The sequence below is a fragment of the Seriola lalandi genome, unplaced genomic scaffold, assembly GCF_002814215.2.
Source record: "Seriola lalandi dorsalis isolate HSWRI2012SDOR001 ecotype SW California unplaced genomic scaffold, Sedor1 jcf7180002054476, whole genome shotgun sequence".
NCBI classification, from domain to species: Eukaryota; Metazoa; Chordata; class Actinopteri; order Carangiformes; family Carangidae; genus Seriola; species Seriola lalandi.
This window is the reverse complement of record NW_019525029.1, coordinates 1,156,582-1,179,854: the sequence shown is the minus strand read 5'-3', so window position 1 is coordinate 1,179,854 and position 23,273 is coordinate 1,156,582. Positions and strand designations below refer to the sequence as shown.

The window sequence follows — 23,273 nt, the reverse complement described above, 5'->3', positions numbered from 1 at the left end:
TGTGTGTGGGTTTCATGGCTCCAGATATTACTGTGGCTGACAGAGCTTGATGCAGTACAATAAAAGAAGAAAATCAAAAAGCTTGACAGCACACACAACCAAAGTTTCTGCATGACACTAAACTCATGAACACTTGACCACTCATAAGTAATGTTGGAAAATTATCAAACCATGTTTATCTTTGTTTTTTTGTTTTAACAATCTGATTGCATTGTTCCTATATTATAGGAGATATTGGCTGTACACTCAACATATTCCAGTTACTAATCACTTGCTTGTTCAGTTTTGGTGACTTTACTATTACAACTCAGTTGATGTTGATTTATTAATTTATATGTTCCATAAATCCTATTTGGAATTTACACTATGCTTTAAAAAGTTCAGTCTCCCTCCTGAGAGTACAGGTGTTTTCCTCACTCCTTCAAATGTGACATGAATGCAGGCAGGAAATCATTAGACGATATGATATTATGATCATATCTTTATACTTGCTTTATATTGTCATTAGTAATCGTCCTTCTCATCTCTTTGTGCTCTTGTGTGTCTCTTTCAGGTATGGAGCCCAGCCGCTGAGCCTCAGTAAATTAGTTCCTCATCTCTGCTCTCTGACTGGAGATCAGAACCCACAGGTACTGTAGAACTTGATATAAGATCGACATGCCTGCATACATGTCTGTTACTGTGTATGTGTGTGTGATTGAATTGACTCCATTGTATCTTCCTGGTATCACTTTCCAGCTAAGCCTGTGGTTTAGTTCTCAGCACCCCAAGTGTGCTGGCAGGCATCTCAAGACAGCTCTCTGATTATTACTGTTATTAGTGAGGAGATGGGCTCATAGTCCCCCCACCCAGCTTCACTGCTGAATCATGAGCACCAACACCCAGCCATTAACACACACGGTACTAGCTCTGAGTATGTGTGTGTGTGTCTGTGAGAGAGAGAGAGAGAAGGATGGAGAGAGGTTGGTTTAACCTCCTGTGGAGTTGCACCCCAAAGCTGAAATCTGCTTCTATCGTGTACCCAATGATTATCTACCCACATACAGTCCTGACCAATCAACATCCATAACCGGCCCGCCCACCCTCATTTGCAGAGATTCCCTTAAACAGCATCCCACCACCCAATCACAACAGTGCCAACAACATAACTTGTAAATCAGATGTCTCCCATTGGGGGGATAAGTACAGGCCCTTAAGGCTTTATTTTTTAATATCCGTTTACATTTGCAATCTTTAGTCTCTGTAATCCCATGCAGTGGAGAAAGAGTGTAATCTTTATGGAATCATTATGGGGGAAAAAATTAACCATAATGTTTCTAACACACACATCTACATTGACAGGATAAACATTTAGATGACTTTGTGTGCACTATGTTAGAGTGCGAGTGCATGCGTGTAATTTTATTTCTGTGTGTGGAGAACTTTGAAATTGGTTAATGTCTGCTGTCCATAGGTACGTGAGACCTCCATAACAACATTGGTGGATGTTTATCGTCACGTCGGAGAGCGGGTGAGAGCAGACGTGGGAAAGAGAGGACTGCCTGCTGCACGGTGAGTTGTTTAGTCTGTAAGCTACCGATCATCTGTCTATGTCAGTGCTGATGATATTTTTATTTGCATGTATTGGTATGTGCTCTCCCATCAAGCAGGGATGAGATGTGTGGAGGGTCTATGGGTCCCGTGGCCTTGGCACTCAGTCTGTCCCAGGCCACACCATGCACCACTCTGCCCTTCACACACACAGAGGCACTTTCATCCAGAGCACAATGCTGACTGACTGTGGGAGGGGGGGGGTGGGAGGGGGCAGATGGGGTACAAAGGCGTTGGGTGGAGTAACAGAGTTGGGGAAAAATTGGAGAAAGTGTGTGTGTGTGTTTATGTCATCTGAAGAGGTCCATTGAGTGATTTCGTCCTCCTTTGGTCGTCCTGGTTACATGTGCCCAGTTGAGGGTTATTCTAAGCAGACAGTGAACCCCCTCCCTTTCTCCCATGATACAGATCCGAGCAGCAGCCTGTGTTGTGTACTGACTGTTCAGAATGAGTCTTGCGTCTGTGAATGCTGGCCGTGGCCATGTGTCATGTGTTGCGCATATTAAGCCTGTCTGTCTCCAGTGTAAACATGCTGTCTGTGTATGTGGAATTTATGCAGACCAGTGTGTCTGTCTGCTTTAGGGGATATGTAGAGGTCTGGGAGCTACAGTGACTTAGGTCTGAAACCAATGCTTGTTCTTTCTTCTGTAACATGTAGTGTGCAGTTAATATGAAATTCTTGCAAATGTTTGCATACATTGTGTGCAGCACAAATATGTCAGGTCCGTTTTATTAGTTTATTTACTGATAATATTGGAGCACTGGTGTGAAGGCAAGGTGGAGGTTGTGTGTGCCTTAGTGTGTTTGTGTTAGTATATGGTTGCCGAGTGGAATGCAGGGCTGCAGCCAGGGTCTTGCTGAAAAGATCACATATCAACTCTGTAGCGCTAGCATCAGATAAGGCAGAAGAAGGGAACATCGTGACAGAGAAGGGGAGTGTGGAAGGCTGAGAATAAGAGGTGGAAAAGATATGGAGTAATAATGAGAGGTGAGGTGGATGACTCCTGTGTTTTTGTTTTATGCTCTATGCTACTGTGTTTACTACTCTGTAAGAAAGAACAAACCTTCTAAAGCCTGAAAGAGAGCAGAGGGCTTAAAGTGGAGAGAGGAAAAGAGGGGCTGCTTTTTATTTTAACCCTGAAAGAACAAAGAACCCAAGTTCTATAAGGAACATTTTGAATACTCACTCACTCACTCACTCACTCACTCACTCACTCACTCACTCACTCACTCACTCACTCACTCACTCACTCATTCACTCACTCACTTACTCACTCACTCACTCACTCACTCACTCACTCACTCACTCACTCACTCACTCACTCACTCACTCTCTCACTCTCTCACTCACTCACTCTGCCCCCTTTAATTTTAGAAAATGCCTGAAACAGTATTCAAAGCCAACAGTTTTAAATCACACACAAATGTGTTTAATTAGTTTATATGAAAAGTTATTTACATTGCTAACCCAAATAATTGGGAGTAGGCCTGGAGCCTGTGACTAATGAGTATAATTACATTTTTATGCAGGTCAGGACACAGAGTTTTACCTTAATTGTTTTGTCTGAGCAAATGCAGTACGTTAAATAAACCATTACAGAAATGAAATACTGGAAATGAACATTCAGCAGTTACAAATATATGGGCTGCTTGTACTGCTACTGACGGTTAACAGACCGTGTCAGTTGAATGATAAGGAAAGGTTTTTACTCAGAATAATGTTCGTGGATAAAGGGGACCCAGAATGTAAAGAAAACAATTGAAGAATAGTTTTATTCTCAGATCAGCTCAAGAGTTCAGCACAACCTGATGCACACTGTGCACATTGAAACTCATGACCCCTCTCAGACCGTCAGTAGCATAGGATACACCAGCTTCTGGCAGTTGGTCTCAATGAACGTCAATCACCTGAATTGGCTGTTTGACCCAGCTCATCCTGTACTGCACTGAATGCAGGTCAGACATCACCTGGATATCTTTGTTTGTGTTTCTGTTACTGATGGCAGTTTTATAGATCAGTGTTTTAAAGCCTAAACATAATTTAGCTGACTCCCTGATGTGTGGAGAGAACTAAAACTTAACCTTATACTAGTATTTATCTAATGTACTGAGTGTATGCATGTATGTGAGAAGTGACCTGACAGCAGCCTCCTATAAACAGCTCAAATGCAGGTTCAATCAGAATTCAATAGATCTGTCTTATACACACACTTCTTCCTCTTCTTCTTGTTCAAGAGGCAAATGATTTGTGTCCCCTGGACTCAAGGTGACCCTTTCTCAATGACAGTCGATCTGTATCCCAACACAGATTGAGAGCTCGGTCTAAAAGGTGCAGCAGTGTGAAGACGGGATCCTTGAATTTAAAAAATGTGAAAAGGGAGGTAGGATTAAAACAGGGGAACAGGAGGGAGGGAGGAAATATAGTGAGGTGAGAAGGAGGGGGGGGGCAGCCTTGCCGTCTGTCTGTCACTAGCTGTGCAGCCCCTCCCCCTTTGACGAGTCTGTATATGTGTGTCTGGGTATGAGAAGGAGGTTATGTAAAGGGTAACTGAATCTCTTTGCTGCCTGTCATACACACTAGCCCACTTCACTTCACACACCTCTCTCTCTCTCTCTCTCTCTCTCTCTCTCTCTCTGTCTCTCTCTCTCACACACACGGACCCTGCTTGAGATTTAACTCTTTGTATCACTGTGGAGATTTTTCAGTGGGGTGTATGCTTAGCATACAGTACGTATGTGCGACAGTAGGTGGTGCTTTGTCGCATGCCCGTAGCATGCTTTGGCCTCTCGCTGTTTGGCTCTCTCTCTCTCTCTCTCACGCCCTCACTCCCTCCTCCCCTCCTCCTCCCTCCCTCTCAGAGCCACTGCACCATGTTGGATACAAAGAGCTGAGGGGAGCCGAGGACCAGAGTGTGTCACTAGCATGGGAGCTAATGCAATGTTGCGCAGCAACCTATTAATCAGCCCACTGGGAAATACTGAGGCAAATGAGTGAGAAGACTAAAGGATAGCTTATTTCTGAAGCAAATAGGTGCATTAAAATGCAAATGAAAGGAAGGGAACCACGTGAAAATGCTGCACGGCTGAGCAGCCCGTTGCAACGCTAATCGTCACTTATCAGGAGCCTCTAAGCTGTCTGGTGGTTGTGGACCGGCACCCAGACACCAAAAGACAGACAGGGAGACAGACAGACAGACAGGCAGACAGACAGAGGACGGTGTGTATGACTCTTATTCATGTGTGCTCACATCCATGGCTAACCTTTTGGCCAGGAGGCATTAGGGCATGTTACTGGACGTGGGTTATTGTGTCTGTGTTGTGTTTTTGTCATACAATTCATGTGTAATCAATGTGTACCCACACTGCTCAGGAGTAAATTGTGAGAGATCATTTACCTGTTATTATGCCGACAGTCCTACCTGTAAATCACACAACTGAGCATATCTGGATTGCGATTGTGTGTCTGTTTGTGTGTTTGGTGCTGAGCAGCATGTCAGGAAGACTCTTGTCATGTTGCTGCTGCAGCTTCATGAGTGTGAATGGCATGATAGACACACCCACCCACCAACAGGCAGACATACAGGCAGGCTCTCCACATGTTGCTGCTGATGATACTTTCACTTGGGATTCACAGCACCTTGCCTGTCTTTAGGTCAAAGCTCTGTGCTGTGTGTGCATGTGTGTATCCATCTGCATGTGCATTTTCTTTGTCTTGATCCTGCCAGTGAAGATGATTGAGTTTCGTTTTCCTAATTAAGTCTCATCCGGAGGTATCTAATTCTATTATAGTACTGATTTCATTAGCTTTGTTCTGTATGTGCAGTGCATGTCTGCGTATTGTTTTAACCTTTCATCTTCCTCTCCTCTCTCTCTCTCTCTACAGGTTACAGACGATATTTTCCCGTTTTGATGAAGCCTTGAATTCAGGCAACATGGCTCTCAGCCCAAGTCACGGTAAGTTCCTTTTCTCATTTTTTGTGTCATAGTTGTGTTGGCTTCTAGGAGACACCAAGTTGAGTCATGTTTCCAAGATGATTTTACTGTTGTCAGGTACTGGGTGTGTTTGAGAAGAGAGCCAGATTGTGCGTGCATGCGTCTAAATCTGCATGTGCTCTTGTGGGTGTGCTTGTTGCCATGAGCTCCTGTAAGAGGACCTAACAGGATTAATGGTTTAATCTGTGTGTGTGTGATGCTGTGGGTTTTATGGCAGAGCCGGACCTGAGCTGAAGGCTGCTGCTGCTGCTGAGAGGTTGTGCTGTCCAGCATTAGTGTGGACTGTGGATCTTTCTGAGCCCTAGGCTCAGCCTTTGTTGTTTGACCAATGAAAGTTAGAGTTGTATTGACAACAGTCCTTACAGCAATGTTTCACTTTGTTCTGTTGGGTTCCATAGCACTTCAGGGATTTACTGACACCCATATCAGAAGAGAAACATTTTAAATGTGTGTGTGTAAAAATTCTGTACTAAATATTGCTCCACAAAGTGGTTTCTTTTGGTTGTTTGCAAGAGAAGCTTTTAATTTATCTATACTGTATATTATAATGTATCCACCAACAATGTCATTGTTTTAAAGGGATTAATAATCTGCATAGTTGCTGATACTGACCTTAGAATAGAAGATTGGGGTGATGTGACTAATTCAGATTCTGTCTGTGTCATAACAATGTTTCCAATATCAGTTACATTCATTCAGTCAACGCTGTCTTCCAGCTCAGTTTCAATGCCACAGAAATTTGTTGCCTGATGTTACCTTGCATAAAAATTATAGTATCATAAATTTTAAATTTAGGAAAAAGAGAGCACTGGTATTGGATTGGTATTTGTTATCAGCAGATAGCCTTAAAGTATTGTATGGACCAAAAAATATTTTTTTTCTCCCTGAGCTGTTTCACTTCTTTCCTGGAAGTTTGTTGCGTTTGTTGTGTAATTGTTAGGAAATAAGCACAGAATCAGCTAAAAACCTACAGTGTTGTTTATGTTACAACTGTGGAAAAGATTAAACATATATCAGTTCGTGTTTGTAAACATCACAAAGCACAATCACGTTTTATTAATGATAACATGACAAAATTTTTAAAAGCCTGAGTATGTGTTGATATGACTGCTTCCTATCTTCACTGCGTGGCCTTAAGCTGAGTTTGTGCTCTTTGTAAGGTCAGTTAGGTCTGTTGTTGGTGTCTAGCAGAGATTGTCATTGGCTGTTTGTACCTTTAGGCTGCCCTGTCACTGTATCTGTCTGTCTAACAGCGACAGTTGGTTGGTGCCTGGTCGGCTGTTTCAGCCTGTTTACTTGGACAGAGTGAGACATAGGAAGAGACATGGAGAGGAGCTCAGGGCGTGTAGTGACTGTAGTTGCCATGATGCTGTCTCTGGTGGCAGTGGAGGGAGTGTTACTTTTAATTCCCACCTGCCTAAGAGCAAAGTTGTTTTTGGGTCCATGATTGTGTAGTTGTTATGATCAAATAATGTGATTTCTTTTTTCTTGTTTTTTCTTTTCTTTTTCTGTGTTGCTGTTTTGTCATGTGCTATGCTTGTTGTTATTATTTAGTTGGAAAAATCTTTTTGGGCTGTTGGTACAACAGTAGGAGAAAGATAATAGGAATACACATTACAACAGTCCAGTGAAAAGTTTGAGAAGAAACTGGCTCAGATGGTCAACAAAACATCAAGTGGAAGTGCTTGTTATTGCAACCTCTGCACAGCCAAGCAAGTGGTTAACAAAAACCACATAACAGTCAGATATTAATGGAACACTGGTTGAATGGTTTGACTGTTTCACAACTATTAGATCAGCAAATGTGTACCCTGCTAAACCGAGGTATGTGCATTGTTACTTTTTGTATCTACTTTACAAGCTCTTTGCAGTCAGACCATAAGTGTTGACCACATAACCAAACGTGAGTAAACATAAAGTGAAAGTGACGACAGATGCTCACCAGAATGAACTTTGGATGCATGCCCTGCAGTTTGGCCTTGGCTGCCACTTCGAGTGTACTTAAGCTTCTTTCTCTTGTATTTCTCAGCTGCTGCAGCTTGTCATGCAACAGTTGGTCGTTCAGAGTCACTAATCTGTAAATTATTGGTGCTTGCCTTGTCTGTAAAATGCCCATCATAGGGTTACTACTATTCAGATATCCAGTTTTCTATCGCATAATTCAAAGAAGAGTGTGTGCTTGGAAAATGACTTTAAACAATGTTTCCCATACACAAGCTCTACTTTGGTGGCCTGCTGAGGTATATTAAAACTCACCCAGGCAGAGAAAATCCCCCTGTTTCATCATAGGTAAATCTAACATTAGAGTGTTTTATTTGACTATTTTTGGCCACACACCTGTCTGAGTTGCTGGTGCTGCATTATCTGACTGTGGGCTAGAGGTTTCTCTGTGTGCAGCTGCCTAGCAAGATGTTTAGGGGACATCTGTAGATTGTAGCTACAGAAAATATCTTGGGTTATACTCCCCCTCTAAACTGCATGAGTCTCTGCATGCATTAATTGACTAATTGTTTAAGCACTGTTGTCAAGCTTCCTAAGTTTGCGTTTACTCTGTTAAATACTGATTTTACTGTCTCATGTACAAAGCTCATTTGAATCTTGCAGTTGAACAAAAAAAAAGATTCTGGAGTCTGTTAGTTTCCCCAACCTGTTCCTTTCTTCTGAATTCATGTTTGGCTCTCAGTGAGTAACACTGGTTTCTTTTTCTTTTGGCAAGAAAATCTACCAGTGAGTAGTGGAGGTCAGAAACAGAGTGTGATGAGGATGTGTGTAACTTAGGTGTTTTGCCTTAAACACTCAGTAAACCCACCAAGAATTCAACTTCTAAAACACACACACACTCACGCACGCACACAACACTTTGTTCTTTACTCGCCCTTGCCCCACATCTCTTTTAGGCCAGCTCTTGGCGTTCACTCTAAAGGTTTTGTGGCAGCTGTTGCTGAGAGAAGAGGAGCGAGCGAGGGAGGGAGGGAGGCAGGGAGGGCAAAGGATTGAGGGAGGAAGCTGACAGAGATCTCTCGCAGTAGCCGAGTCACAGCGCTGTGCCTATCACAGCCTCTCCCTGATTCATCATGACAGAGACAGAGAGAGATTGAACGAACAAGAGAGGGAAAGAGATAGAGGAGAAAACAAAGGCGAGAACTGGAGAACAGAGGGAGAGGAGCGAATACGGACAAAGATAACAGGGAGTTTTTCTACTCATAACACACTGGAACCATGGCAGTAGGGGATGATGGCGATGGTAAGTGTGTGTGTGTGTGAGTGTGTGTGTGAGAGAGTGTGTATGAGTGATTGATAGAGAGAGAGTCTGTGTTTAATCTCATCTGGCTGTGGATGCTGGCACTCAGACAAAGACTTGTCAACATATGGTTTTAGATTGAAATCAGCTTAAAGTCCAAGCACTTTCACCCCGAGTGCTCTGGCTCTGTTATAGGCTACATCTGCATGTCTGAAAGACGAGGTTGGGGTGTCTTAAAATGTCTCCATTATTTTGCACTGCTTTTTGTGACTGACTGTGTATAGTTAAAAAAAAAATTCCATGTGCCAGAGCATGTGTGTATCGTAATGACCCAATGCTGTTGTTTTTTCTATTGTCTTTGTAAAATTCATATAAATGTTAGACAGGAATTATTTGAGAGATGGTTGTTGTCATCACTTGTAGCCTGAGGCCTGACTTGAACCCAAGACTCAGTCACGGTTACATGGTACAGTACAGTCACAGAAGCCAGCTGGGAGTCTTGCACAGTTTCTCCATTTAGTTTGGTTTAGAAAGGAAACATTTTCTTCTCATTCTTGCTTTTCAGTGACATTTTTCAACTGAACTGAAAAAAGAATAATACTTTGACTTTACTGTGAAGTACCCTCTCATTCTCTGCTTTATCTCTCCCACGTTTACCCTTCCTGTTGCAGTAACATGAAGTCAAGTGTCTGTTCTGAGTTGGGAGCCTTCCTGCTTCTACCTCTGACTGAGTTGGTGGATAGATGTGTTGCGTGTGTGTGGATACACATGTGGTTGGATTGTAATGTAATATCCACTGATTGATCATTGTTAATTATGAAATAATGATAATGTTCATTATAGCTAACTCCACTTGTCTTGACTTATTAGGAGTTGGTTTCGGCCTACATTAGACTAAAATATCTACCAGTGACGGCAAGAAAAGGTATTTGTTTAGATGGCTGTTAAATTTAGATGAAACATAATACACTTGGCTGAGAGAATTTTGTGTCTCTTCTTTCTTGCTGTTTTGAAAACAACTCCTCGAAGAATTTGATGTTGTGCTGCTTAATGTCATCAAGTATGGCAGGTTATACAGGTCAAAGGGGATCAATTTTGTACGTGCCATCTGATAATAAATACCACATTTTTATTGTTTACAAAAATCTGTTTCTCACGTTTTTGTCTTGGTTCCCATTGAAAACAACATTTTTTTTTTTTTCATTGAGAAGGCACAAATCGGCGTTTTTCGGACTGACATACCATCTTGTTTCACCATTAAATTACCAGATCTTAACTGAATATATAAAGATTTGTTTTCTCAGATAAATAGATGAAAACAATTGTGAAACCGTGATAAAATTACTTAAACTCCCCAACAAGACTAGAAATAACAGACCTTTGAGCCAGACCAGACACAAATACAATTGGCCATTTCTAAACTGCCTATGTTGCAGTTGCAATTGACAACTTCCATCATTAACATTGATTAATAACATGATTCAGAAATGACAACAAATGCTTTAGTATATAAGTGTAGAGGTGAATGAAGCATGTCTCCGGTGTTTGCTTGTGAGAAAGTAAAGCATGTCAGTGCCCCTGGCGCCGTGCTTGGCTCTGACTTAATGTTATTTTGACCTGTCTGAAAATGAGTCTGTGTGAATGCAAACACACACACACACACACACGCACACACGCACACACGGTGTGCCCCAAGATATTCAGTGTCTTGCAAACTGACCATCAGTAGCAGCTTTCATTGCTTGCATAGTTCTTCACTGTTGAAGGGGACTGACACACACACTCAGTCTCTATCGCAGACATGCTCATTCTGCTTCAGTGCATCTCCGGCTCTGCAAAGGAAATCATGACCCCGTTTCCAGGCTAGGCTGGTTGCCATGGCAAAGCTTTCCTCTGAATATTATGGTTTATCCCTCTCCCCGACTTGGAATTGGAACTCAAATTATACCTGTGTGTGTGTGTGTGTCTCTCTCTCTCTCTCTCTCTCTCTCTCTCTCTCTGTCTCTCTCTCTGTCTCTCTCTCTCTGTCTCTCTCTCTCTGTCCACATCTCTCTCTCTCTCTCTCTCTCTCTCTCTCTCTCTCTCTTCATTTAAGAAGCTCATTTTCCCTGAGCTCTGCTGGAAATGGTCTGTCTCCTATTAGAAAATCCAGGCCTGAAATTCAAGTCTCTCACTCATGCTTTCCTCCCCTTCTTCTCTGTCCCAGAAACAACTAGGTGCCTGGATTTGCCCTTATGTTCCCAAATCAATGGCTACAAATGAACTACAGAGTCAGTCTTACTAAAAAAAATCTCCCAGTGTAATTTTTCAGAAGCACAAGACACAATTTTCTCTTTCCTCTTTTACATTTATGCTGCATTTATTCCTGTGTAACAATGTCCTATTTTGCACTAATTAGTCATTAATTACTGCACAGAGATTATTGAGTGATTGAGTCTGTGTGGTGTTATACTATATTTACCTCTATGCTGTATTATGGTTACATGCTTCTCAATGTGTGTGTATTGTTTTGGAACGGTAGCCTTCACTGCAAACATAATTTCTCTCAGGATATTCACTATTCACTGAAGAGATATTAATAGTACTTTCTCCAAATGCCAGTGAAGAGTATGAAATTATGTTGTGCTTTTTGGCATGTTGGGACGGGGGCGCCATATTGGCAGGAACAGCCTGCTGCGGAGATTACCTGTAAACCTTTTGTTTTGTTTGGCTGAAAAGTTGAATTTTATGGAGAAGAAAGAGAAAGAAAAGGGACCCTACTAGGAGATATTAAATCACATGCCAAACAATGGTATTTTGACAAACTAATAATGGTGAACAACATAGATCCATATGACTTGGCAGCCCAAGACTGGATTACAGACCCTGATGCTCTACCAGCACTCACATACCCGGACATTATAAATTATCTTGTTTTTAGACTGGACACAGTTAAAAATCCCCAGAGGCTCATTAACAGCTTTTCAGTGGCTAGGTGCAACATTTGCTAATTCACAAGCTGGCAACTGAAAGAGCACAGTCATACTCTCAAAGCTAAGGTGGCACATACAACAGTTTGTTGGGTCATATGCAGTCAGTTTGATCATTCACATTATTAATAAAAAAGCTTTCTTATAATCTTGTTTCTACTTTCAGTGGGTATTTAGTATTTGGTTATGTAGAGCAGAAATGGATGGAGACATGATTTTACAGGTTAGTCCTACAGTGTGTGCATAAAAGGAAGATCCTTTATATTTGTATCCAAAAAGGCAGCGGGATCCTCACAACATGGCACGTAAACAAAATGATGATGTCAGTTCACCAAAATTCAACAAGGCATGATGTCAACTTCACATTCCCTATAATCTGGTTTGTGCAAGAATAGCTGTGGGTTTCACAGTCTAGTTTTCTCCTGACACACATACCTCTTCTAGTTTACTTTGGAGCTTGAGCAGCTGAGATCCTTTTAACAGCTTTTGTCTCAATCCCTGCTGCTGCTGTGCTTCTCGTGTTCTCCTTTCCATCTCATTCTCATGTGAGTGCTGTGCAGTATCAGAATATGTGTCATCTTTTGCACAAGACTCTGTCACATGGTCCTGAGTGAGAATATGTTGAAGTTGCCTGTTCCACTGAAGCTTACAGCAGATCAGCACAAACACAGGCCCTCTGTATAGTTAGTCTAATTCCTCAGAAGATGCCAGGTTATGCTCTCTGTGGCAGGGGGAGATTTTCAGCTGTAATGCTTGAGATGATGTTTGCTGCAGTGCTACAGCTGATAAGATGTCCCAGTGCTTTAGAATAGAAACTCTGACTCTTGACTGTTACTGATGTTAGTTTGGTTGTTGGTAGTTATTTTTTGGGCATTTTTGCCTTTATTCTGGTAGGACAGTGAGAGATAGATAGGAAAGTAAGTCAAGGAGAGAGGAGAGGATGACGTGCAGCAAAGGGCTGTGGGTCAGATCCGAACACATGGCTGCTGAGGTTAGCATTAAGCTTATGTGGTACGCGCTCTACCAGCCGCTGAGGCGCCCCACAATTTCTGTATTTTTTGTGCAAAAAGTTTTTACCAATACAAGCACTGCATGGTCTGTAGACTCAAGTGTCACCTTTCTGCACACAACCCTCTGTTGTTGATCTAAAATCTCATGACTGGTTGTATTGCCTCCTGTGTTTGAGGGACCTTTTTCAGCACTTTTTCAGTACAGTGTTAACTGAAGTTGGGTTTAAATTATATTTTTTTCTATTAGCAGTCACTGTTGCTACCCCATTGTGCTTATTCTTTTTGGTCACCAGATTTCTAGTTTCCTTTGGAGATTTTATCTGTGGCTCCATATTCAAGCTCACCTTTAGTTGGTATACAGTAAGGCTGTTTTATTTGACGTGGTGGTACTTTGTTGGCTTTACTTTAACTTCAGTTCAGTCAATCAATTTTTAAAAATGAAACACACAGGCTCAAGGCTCAATCATTATGAGTACTAAGTTAGAAAGATATTTATTGCAATACCTTCCCACTCATTGGTATGAACATTTGATGTCATGATTAAATCATTACTGTTAAGTCATGGGAAAAAATGTATATTAGTATTTTATTATCTTTAATTTTGGGTGGTATAAATGCTTTTCTTTTGTTTGTTTGTTTTTTTTGGAGGCAGGCATTCAAAGCATAGAAGTCATTTGGCTAGAATGGCTAGAATAGAGCAAGTGCTGCCACCATGTGGCCACAACTGAAAACTGTCTGTGTTTGTGTGTTTTCACAGACCTATGATTTAATCACTATTTCATATTCACAAGATCTGTATGTTCAGTCTATCTAATTTCCAACTCCAATCCTCTCCTCTTTAGACACAGGCAGAGAAAAAGGACAACAATACATGCATCTTGATTCACTTCCTCTGTGTCTTCCAACATTTACATTTGGATTTGTCTTTTGGGCTGAGAAAAACTCTTTTTAAACATGTTTTAACCTGTGTTTAATTTGACCACTGATTGTTTGTGGACAGATATCAGATCTGTATATTTAAGCCAGTCATCTTCTCTCTCCTATTTTCATTCCTTTTTTTGACTCTCCTCCTGAAATGGAGAGGGGAGGGAATCTTGGCCTGGAGTTTCCATGGTAACGCTGCCTGGTACATGGTAGAGCTGATGTCTCTCACTGTGTTTGTGTGTGGTGTGAGTGTGTGTGTCTCTCTCTGTATGTGTCTGGGCGTATAGACTTGTTATTTGCAAGTTGTGCTATATTTTTTGGCAATGTGTCTCCATGGTGACATTGGTGCTGCCAGAAGGTCCTTTCCTCCCCATCAGACCAGAATCCATCCTAATTTAATAAATCAACATAAAGTCAGTGAATAAACAGTAAATCCAACTGTTGATTAAACCGAACTGGAGATGTATGTGTGCAAGTGGGCTTACTGAACATCTTTTTTTTCTGTTTGCTGCTCCATTTGAGAAGCTGGTCTACACAGGTCGCCATGGCAACAGCATGTGTGCAGTCTGGGATCCTCTCTCTCTCTAGGCCCCCCTCCCCCCACTCTCTCTCTTTTTTTTTTCTTTCTCTCTGGTGTCTTTGCTCTGCCCTTCACCCTGAGACATTTACTCCCCTGGGGTCTGACTAGACAAAAGCAGGAGATGCTAATCATGCTAACAGTGATGCTAATCAATGCTAAGAGCCGTGATGCATGACTGATTATTGCTAATGGACCTGTGGGTTTTGATAGAAAGCAATTAAATTCATTGAACTGGTATCTTATACTTCATCTTAGATTTATTCAGGTCTATTGGTGTCTTTGTACTCATTTAACTGTTAACATCAGTTGATTTCTGTTTTGCTCTGTATTGATTATACATATGCAAGACCCTGTTTCATAATGTTGTTTGTTATGCAAGAGGGTCTTGCAGTCCCCTTGGTCCTTGAACTTTGACCTCTGATGCTGACCTTTATTTTTAACCAGGGTTTTCAAGAAATGCTATTGCTAGCCGAAAAAAACGTATCGCACAACATGACAAAACAGCATTAAAATATCACTTAACTTAAAGGGATCCAGGCATTTTTCCTAACTGTGTGGGCTTGTGTATATGACGAGTGTGTGTGTGTGTGTGTGTGTGTGTGTGTGTGTGTGTGTGTGTGTGTGTGTGTGTATATATACAGTATAGAATAGTTATTTTTTTTACACTTAGTTACATATTTGTTTGTGTCATTGCAGCTCTATATCCCACCACAGTAGTTTTGAAATTAATCAGTGATTGTTTAGGTGTAAGAATGTTTTGGGGTGTGCATATTGAGTTAACAGTCTAATAGACATTATAGATGTTTTTATCTATAGCAACCCAGGAAAGTGCAACTCAGTGCAACTTCATTGCAACTGAAGGTATATTTTACTTGCTGTGGACCAAACTGAATGCAAAAATCCCCCAAAACAAACCAGAAGTGAAGATGGCTGCAGTACAGTCCTGGCAAAGGTTCACTAGGAAAGATGCCAAGCGGCTGCTGAAGCCTGTTGGTTGAAGACTGAAGTTAGTCAATGATTGCAAAGGATTTATTTTATTTATTGCCCTGTTTTAAATATGATGACTTTCTTTCGGGTTATAGCAAAATTGTCTGTACATTTTAGTTCTCCACTATTCATCTGATGTGGATGCAAACACCCTCATATTAAAGCTTGAAGTTTGATTTTAACCTCATAGCCATTGTTTCATTTAAAATCCAATGTCCTGGACTAAAGAGTCAAATAACCAAGAACATGCCACTGTCCTAATACTCGCTAACTGTACTGTATGTGTTTATACATGTGGGTGTGTGTGTGTGAGAGAGTGGGAGGGTCAAGGCCTCAGATGGAGGGGTGTGGTCTTTTCCTCCCTTCACCCTCTCAATCATCGCCCCTCCTTTGATCATTACTCCATCATTCTTTGTTCTTTTGTGTATTTGAAGAGAGAGAGTGAATAAATAAATGTAGTGTTTCTTTGCAGGTAAAAGAAGCAGCATAAAAAGTGTGTTAAGAGTTTGTTGATAACTGGGCAAGAAAGTAAGAGAAAGGGATAGAGGTTGTAAGAGGCTGGAGAGTGTGTGTTGTCAATGGTAATGAGTTTAGGTTAGCTGGTCTGGCAGGGACACAGAGAAGCCCTGTTAATATTCCTGGGGTGTCTGTGTGTGTCTCTCCCTTTCTCTCCCATCACACACACATTCATAGTCCTGCCTCCGCACTGGCTGCAACACTATGATGTCACCTCTCGTCTGATTGGCCGTGAGGCTGCTGAGGGAAGGCGGAGAGATGCTGGGAGAGAGGGGGGTATAGAAGATAGGTAGAGAGGAGTGAAAGAAAATGCCGGCACTTTGTATGGGTGGAGGGATTTTCAGACAGCGATGTGAGGTGTGTGTGTGTGTGTGCGTGCAGCTTTAGCCCCACAATGAAGTGTGTGTGAGCTGTGTGCATGAGTCGTGGGGTACGGCTTGGAGAAGAGGGGGGACCCCAATACCACGCCCTCCAAGAAACATGAGGCGTCTTATCTGTCAGCGGATCTGTGACTGTGAGTGCAGGGATGGACCTGGGTGTGTGGTGTGTGTGTGTCGATGACTCTGTTCAGGTTTTATGAAAGACGATGTATGTATCTGCTTCTTTACATGTCCACTTAACATTTACTGAGCTTCACACAATAGACTCTACGATCACTATGAACATGTGGCTTGTATACACACACACATACACACGAATGTCATTGATTTTGCATGTTGACTGTGTAGGTAAGTTGATGTATGAGTCAATGTGTAGGGTGGTGGCTTTGGCGCATTTCTCCATGGCTGGTTGTCAGAGCGACCGGAGCGCAACTGCATTCCTTTGCCAACAGTTTCATCTCCACAGTCGACTTTTGCGCGTGCGTGCATGTGCATGCACGTACGTGTGTGTGTGTGTGTGTGTGTGTGTGTGTGTGTGTGTGTGTGTGTGTGTGTGTGTGTGTGTGTGTGTGTGTGTGTGTGTGTGTGTGTGTGTTCACATATTGTCTTCCAAAGTGTTTTGCTGGTAGATGCACGTTCTAAATGCTGCACCATTGTAGCAAGTGCGTCTCAAGTTTCACTGCTAGCTTTCTAGCTAGCTTTATTTTTGCTAGCATGCAGATTGAGGGTTTGGGATCGAGAGAGTTCTGTCAGTCACTGTTGCATGGGTGGACATTTTGATCGTTCGATTTGTTTTTGCACTCTTAGAAGTGATTGTCTAAGAAGTGGGTTTGCTTTTTCTTCTTTTTTGTGGCATGTTTGTAATTAGTATTGATTTAGTGATTCCTGACCAAGCTCTGTGTAGGCTACAACCTCCTCCATGCTTTGCATCTCGTCGTTACTTTTCTTTCTACTGTTTATTGTCTTTTAACGGCCTTAAACTCCTTGTGCTCAGTGTAGAAGGGGCAACTAAAATCCAAGGTGCTGTGAAATGTTTCATAACCACTTGAATGTTTAAATAATTAATATATTTTTAGAAAGCTTATAATGAATGATGAGCATGCAGGTTGTGAACAAATGAAATAAGTGCTCCACTGTGACTAGACTGTTTCTGTTTTTTAAGATGGTGATGTGAAATAATGTTTAAGGTCATTAAAACTGTATAGTCTGAACTTGAGTCAGTAACATTTTTAAAGACTTGGCAAAAAGTTTGATGTGGATGTTAATACTCTAATCTCTCTCTTCTCCCTCCAGATCGCAGTTTTGAAGATGACGACAGTGTGGATGGGAGTCGTTCTTCCTCAGCCCAGGCTGCTTTCAAGGTCCCAAAAGTTCCCAAGAAGCCTGCAGAGTCCTCCGCTGCACGCAGGCCCAGCGCTACCGGTGGCAAGCTAGGTACTTAAACTAATGCACATTTACATACACACACACACACACACACACACACACACACACACACACAATAAATGCTGACACACAGCAGTGCATCTGAGTTCGGAAAAATCACATTTCTGTTCTGACAAAGTGGGTTTTATATCATTCTTTCATGACTGGTAGGTTCGTTGCACCTCGAGACTAGTTGCAAATGAAAATGATCAATATGATTACAATTGGAAAGCCTTACTTTTGGCTCTGTGGAAGTCAGTGTAAGCAGTTTCCCAGTGTACAGTCCATTTCTGTATTCAGTGCTCATTAGTGTCAGTATTTAAGTTTTAACACTTGAACTGGGGTTTCAAGCCTCTTAAAAGTCCTACGGACTGAAAAATGGCCCAGAGAATCCAACACCATAAAGCATCATTAAGAATTCATCACTATCCTCCTCTCGTGGGGAAATGTTTGATTTTGTACTGACAGGAAGTTGAATGACTGGTAGCAAGCATCCAGGCTTGCATCCAGCTACTTGAGTCAAAATACAAAGTTGATTGATTGATTCTTTAATTCCACATTTATTTTTCCTATAACTGCAATATAGCAAGACTTGAACTGTCCACTGGCTTGATGAAGCTAGGATTTTGTGTCTGACAGTTTAATCAATTCAGGCAGGAGACACATTTTCTAAGAAGGAATTCCCAAACATTTTACATATACTACATTACTAAAATTTGTGTTCACACAAAGGTATCTCGGCTTTCTCATAACCCTGTATGTGTGGACATCGATCATTATTCATTCATTTCATTTTGGCTTTTGACTTCAGCACATACGTTTGAAATTAAAATGTGGCTCCGTTGTAGAAGCAGAATTTTTAGGACAGGGCAGCTGGACTTGTCTGTCACGTCACTTCACTTAAACTTGGGGTGTATTTCACTTGGTGGAGGACGAACTAAAGAAAAACCTCCCCCAACACAAATCAGAAGTGCAGATTGCTGCAGTACAGGCCTGGGAGAGATTCACTACATCAAGTGTCTGATGATGTCTGTAGGGAAGTGAACTGAACCCTGACTCAAAATCTTCCCTACTAACCTTTTGATGTCCTCATGAACAATTCAGTGTAGTCACATTTTCCCAGGATGTGGATGCAGCTCTTCTCTGTGCTGTGGTGGCAACAGTATAGGGGCAGAGGCTATGGGGGGCTGTTAGAAGAAATCATACACCTTTGTGTCTCCTCAGAAATCTGATACTCTCTCATATTCTTATCATCAGCTTCATATCTGTGCTCATATCGCAGGGCTGCAGAAGATTTGCCTTTGAAACATTTTATATCATCCTTCCCGCTGAGAGAGCCTCCTCCTCTCTGCCAACTCTCCCTCCTGCTGTACATGGCTTTAGTGTTATGTTTGCTTCCTCTTTGCATTTATTGATTTTTCCCATCTCTCTCTCTCTCTCTATTGGAAGAAAGCTGTGTTCCCACGACCATGTAGTCGATTCCTGCTGCCTGCTAATGTATCTGTGTCAGCAGTGTCACACACATACGTGTACATCCTCTCGTAGGTGTAAGTGCAAGCAAGCAGTCTGTCGGAGTCCTGAGTACATGGCTTTCTTGGTCGGAAACACAAGACTGTGATCTCTTGTCACTTGGATCATTACAGCCTTATTGATCGCGGAGCAGTTGCAAGATGCTGAAGTCAAGGGCATGCTGCGTATTTTTCACACACCGAACTCCACCTCTAAAACCTTGAGCATGTTAAGATTAATGCAATGTATAGATGAATAGACCGCTCCCACAGATTCGTAATAGTCACTCATTCGCTTCTAACGTGTATCAGCTGTAAACATTTTCATTCTGGTCTGCCTTTTATTTTTTTGCACAGTAATTGTTTGGCTTTTCCTCTGCTATGTGAGGATAGTCCCCATGATGGCGGCGATGGGAGGCCCTATTGTCTGCATTTGCATTTAGATGATAGCATGCCCACGCAATCTGGCAACACCTGACAGCAAGACTCGGAAAGAAGACAGATATTTCAGTTTTTCCAGTAACTGACAGTAATAGAAAATACTGCTAATACTGACAAAATGTCTAAAGCTGTATCAGGAAGGATCAAGTACCAGAGCGTGTCTTCTCTCAATGGCCAAAAAGGTCTCCAGTCACAGCAGTACATTTTTCTTTACATTATCATTTCTATAAGTAACAAAATACTTTGTTTACAATCTTTATTTAAGCATGTTATGATAAAATACTTGTTTCTCATATCAAAGTTAGTTCTCAGCTTTCATCACCTTTCAGAATAACTATAATTATTATTGGAGTCATAATGGCTCACCCTGGTAACCTTTCCATTTCATAAAACTGGCAATAAAAATAAGTGCAAATGGTGATGGAGTGCTGTTATGTGGCTCAGGCTGGGCTGCTACCATGTTACGGCCTGAGAGTCACAGAGTGCTGTGCCTACAGCTAAACAACTGGCTACATCGATGTTTTCCAACTCTCTAAGGGTCATGTAGAGTTTTAACATGACATATCTTTGTAGCACAGCCTGATATGGAAACCAACCACAGGGGAAAGGAGGAAGGGAAAACATTAATACTGCCTTTCTCTCTGTTTATACCCAACTCTCCACAACCATGTTTATAAGTACTCTTCAGCCTCTTTGTCTCCTGTGAACATCTTCTGTCTAAGTTGGTTCACTGTTTTAATACTCTCATCCTCCTGGGTTGCTCTCAGCTACTCTGATCCTGCTTTTTTGTGCTTTCTTTATCTCATCTTTCCCTCCTCTCTCTGATTCCCCTGGTGAGGAGTTGTAGGAGGTGTCATCAACAGAGCTCCCAGCCCCCAGAGAGATATGATTGACATGCCCATTGCTGCCAAGGAGTCTATTAGAAAACACAGGCTGCTCCCCTTGTCTTAAGTGTGTGTAGCGTTTGTAGCGTGTGTGTGTGTGTTTTTTCTATTGGAAGCGTCCTTGTGTTTTTGTTAGTTAAACCGCAATCACAAAACCAGCCAACGCATCAATCCTTAAATTCTGAAGGCTTGTAGGTGATATTATAAATGCATACGCATGCATATTAATTGACTTTGTTCTGTTTTTCCAGTATCTAAAGAAAGTGCCGGGGCAGTTGATGAAGAAGATTTCATTAAAGCCTGCACAGACGTCCCTCCTGTGCAGGTACACTACACAAAGGAGCATAAATGCAGACAATTGCACACATTCACACACTTTTAATAACAAAACTATACAGTCTATCTGTGCCAGACTTTTTTTCTGTCTTTAACATATTTGCACTGCTCCCTTCCCTCCCTCCCGTTGTCCTTCCATATGCCTCCATGCAGATCTACTCGTCAAGAGATCTTGAAGACAACCTGAATAAGATCCGTGAGGTCTGCTCCGATGACAAACACGACTGGGACCAGAGAGCCAGTGCTGTCAGTAGACTTGCCTTCAGTGTCTTTAACTCAGCAATTGTGTTTTCTCTATTTGATCATTAATAGTGTCTTTGATCTATTGTTTACAGCTGAAAAAGATCCGCTCTCTGCTGGTGGCGGGAGCAGCCAACTACGACTGTTTTTACCAGCATCTACGGCTACTAGATGGAGCTTTCAAACTGTCAGCTAAAGACCTGCGATCACAAGTGGTCCGAGAGGCCTGCATCACTGTGGCGTGAGTGTTGATTACAGATTCATTTTCACAAAAAAACAAAACATTTAACTTTAACTCTATTTATCTATATTTATTTATTTTCCAGTGGTCATCCATAGATGTTTTAGAAATCACTGGATGTGTTGTACATGTTTTTTTCCTCCTTGCAGCAGAAGTTTGATTCAGCACAAGAAACAGTTGTGTATTTTTTTTCCCCCTAAAGTAGTAAATAACTTCACTGGGACTGTAAAATGTTTAATACTATACTTGAACTACATGAAGTACGAGGTGGGAACACAGTGTCATGAGAACCTGTTTGATATAAACAGTTAAATTTTACAAGATTAGACGCAGTTGTTTGTCCCTTTTACAACAGCTTTGGTTGTGCTCTCCGTGTTTCTAACATATTGGTTTGGTGTGTATTTGTCTGTGTGTTCTTGTAGCCACCTCTCATTAGTGTTGGGGAATAAATTTGACCATGGAGCAGAAGCCATTGTTCCTGTCCTGTTCAACCTCATCCCCAACTGTGCCAAAGTCATGGCCACCTCCGGTGTGTCGGCTATCCGCATCATCATACGGGTGAGTTTTACAAACACATAAAAATGAATTATTATTTAGATGCTTTATGTCAGTGTGAGTGCTACCACTGTAGTCTGATTGTTTGATTTTCATTTGATCCTCCCTTTCGCATCATTCATTCTTTGTTGTCTGTCCTCTGTGCAGCACACGCACGTCCCGAGACTCATCCCTCTGATAACCAGTAACTGCACATCCAAGTCTGTTGCTGTTAGAAGGTGAGGTTAGCAAAGGCTAATGTGCTAATGAACACGTTTCAAATAATGAAAAAAAATCATAATTAGGATGCATATGATGATGTTGTTAGGTCATGGTATTTGCAGTGATGAAACTGATGGAAATGTCATCTCCAGGCGCTGTTATGATTTCTTGGACCTGCTGCTACAGGAGTGGCAAACCCACTCTCTAGAGAGGTGAGGATTGATTTCAACATGGTTCAGAGCAACGTGCTTAGCACTGTTTTTCTCATACATGCAAAAACCTGATTTCAGGATTCACATTAGTGTTGTTTACAAAGGATAAAACAAATTTCAAAACTGTTTTTCTACCTGTTCACACTTCGTGCACCTTTTGTATCTGTTTTACAGGCACACAGCAGTTCTGGTTGAGAGCATCAAGAAGGGAATTCGAGATGCCGACTCAGAGGCCAGAGTGGAGGCCCGCAAGTAAGATATACACATACACACAGGCACTTCTTAAAATGACATTATTTGAAAGAGAAGTAGTGTTAAATAACTCACCACCCTGAATCCCTTGATTTTCTTCTTTTCTACTCTCTCAGGACCTACTGGGGTTTGAGGAACCACTTTCCATCGGAGGCCGACGCTCTCTACAACTCCTTGGAGCCATCGTACCAGAGGACCCTTCAGTCCTGCCTGAAGAACTCTGGCAGTGTGGCATCACTTCCCCAGAGTGACCGTTCCTCATCTTCCTCTCAGGAGAGCCTCAAGTAATCAGCCCTCAGCACTGTCCCTCCATAGTTTTGACCTCTAGGTTTACTTTAAGACTACATTTTGAGTGTTGAAAATGAATGAATAACAATGATAATGAAGTCATTCTGGCGGGAACCATTTTAACAAATGCCTTTTAAGGCCCAATCTGTTCGACCTACACATTCTTTGTTGGACACACTTGCTCAATAAGGATCAAATTTCCTCAGTTTACATTCAGTTTTATCCTCTGATCTCGCAGTAAAGGAAAAAATTCTAATGAATAAAAATGGACTGTGCTTTTGTCTTTAGAAAGACAAAATCCCCAGTAACTTCATCCACTAGTGTTAAAACTTTGCGGAAGTCAAAGTAAAGAAGAAGAAGAAAAAATTCTTTGAAGGTTATTCAGGGCGTTCTCAGTCTAACCCCTGCACTTTGGATTTGTCTTTTTTTTTTTTGCTTCATCCGCATTGTATTTCACTGGCATGCTAAACACACGCGCACACACACACACACACACACAC

At 41.7% G+C, this 23,273-nt stretch overlaps 1 protein-coding gene across 6 annotated transcripts in view; it reads left to right on the top strand.

Annotated features, from left to right (window-relative positions):
- clasp2 (cytoplasmic linker associated protein 2) overlaps positions 1–23,273 on the top strand; it is a 57,625-nt gene that overhangs the window by 11,561 nt on the left and 22,791 nt on the right. For all 6 annotated transcript variants that reach the window (XM_087175587.1, XM_087175586.1, XM_087175582.1 and 3 more), the window contains exons 5-16: positions 554–629; positions 1,454–1,551; positions 5,474–5,544; positions 17,484–17,624; positions 20,700–20,773; positions 20,938–21,030; positions 21,120–21,265; positions 21,688–21,823; positions 21,968–22,038; positions 22,174–22,233; positions 22,408–22,485; positions 22,602–22,769. In XM_087175587.1, the coding sequence (XP_087031713.1) occupies positions 554–629; positions 1,454–1,551; positions 5,474–5,544; positions 17,484–17,624; positions 20,700–20,773; positions 20,938–21,030; positions 21,120–21,265; positions 21,688–21,823; positions 21,968–22,038; positions 22,174–22,233; positions 22,408–22,485; positions 22,602–22,769 (1,212 nt within the window). The remainder of the gene's footprint in view (positions 1–553; positions 630–1,453; positions 1,552–5,473; positions 5,545–17,483; positions 17,625–20,699; positions 20,774–20,937; positions 21,031–21,119; positions 21,266–21,687; positions 21,824–21,967; positions 22,039–22,173; positions 22,234–22,407; positions 22,486–22,601; positions 22,770–23,273) is intronic.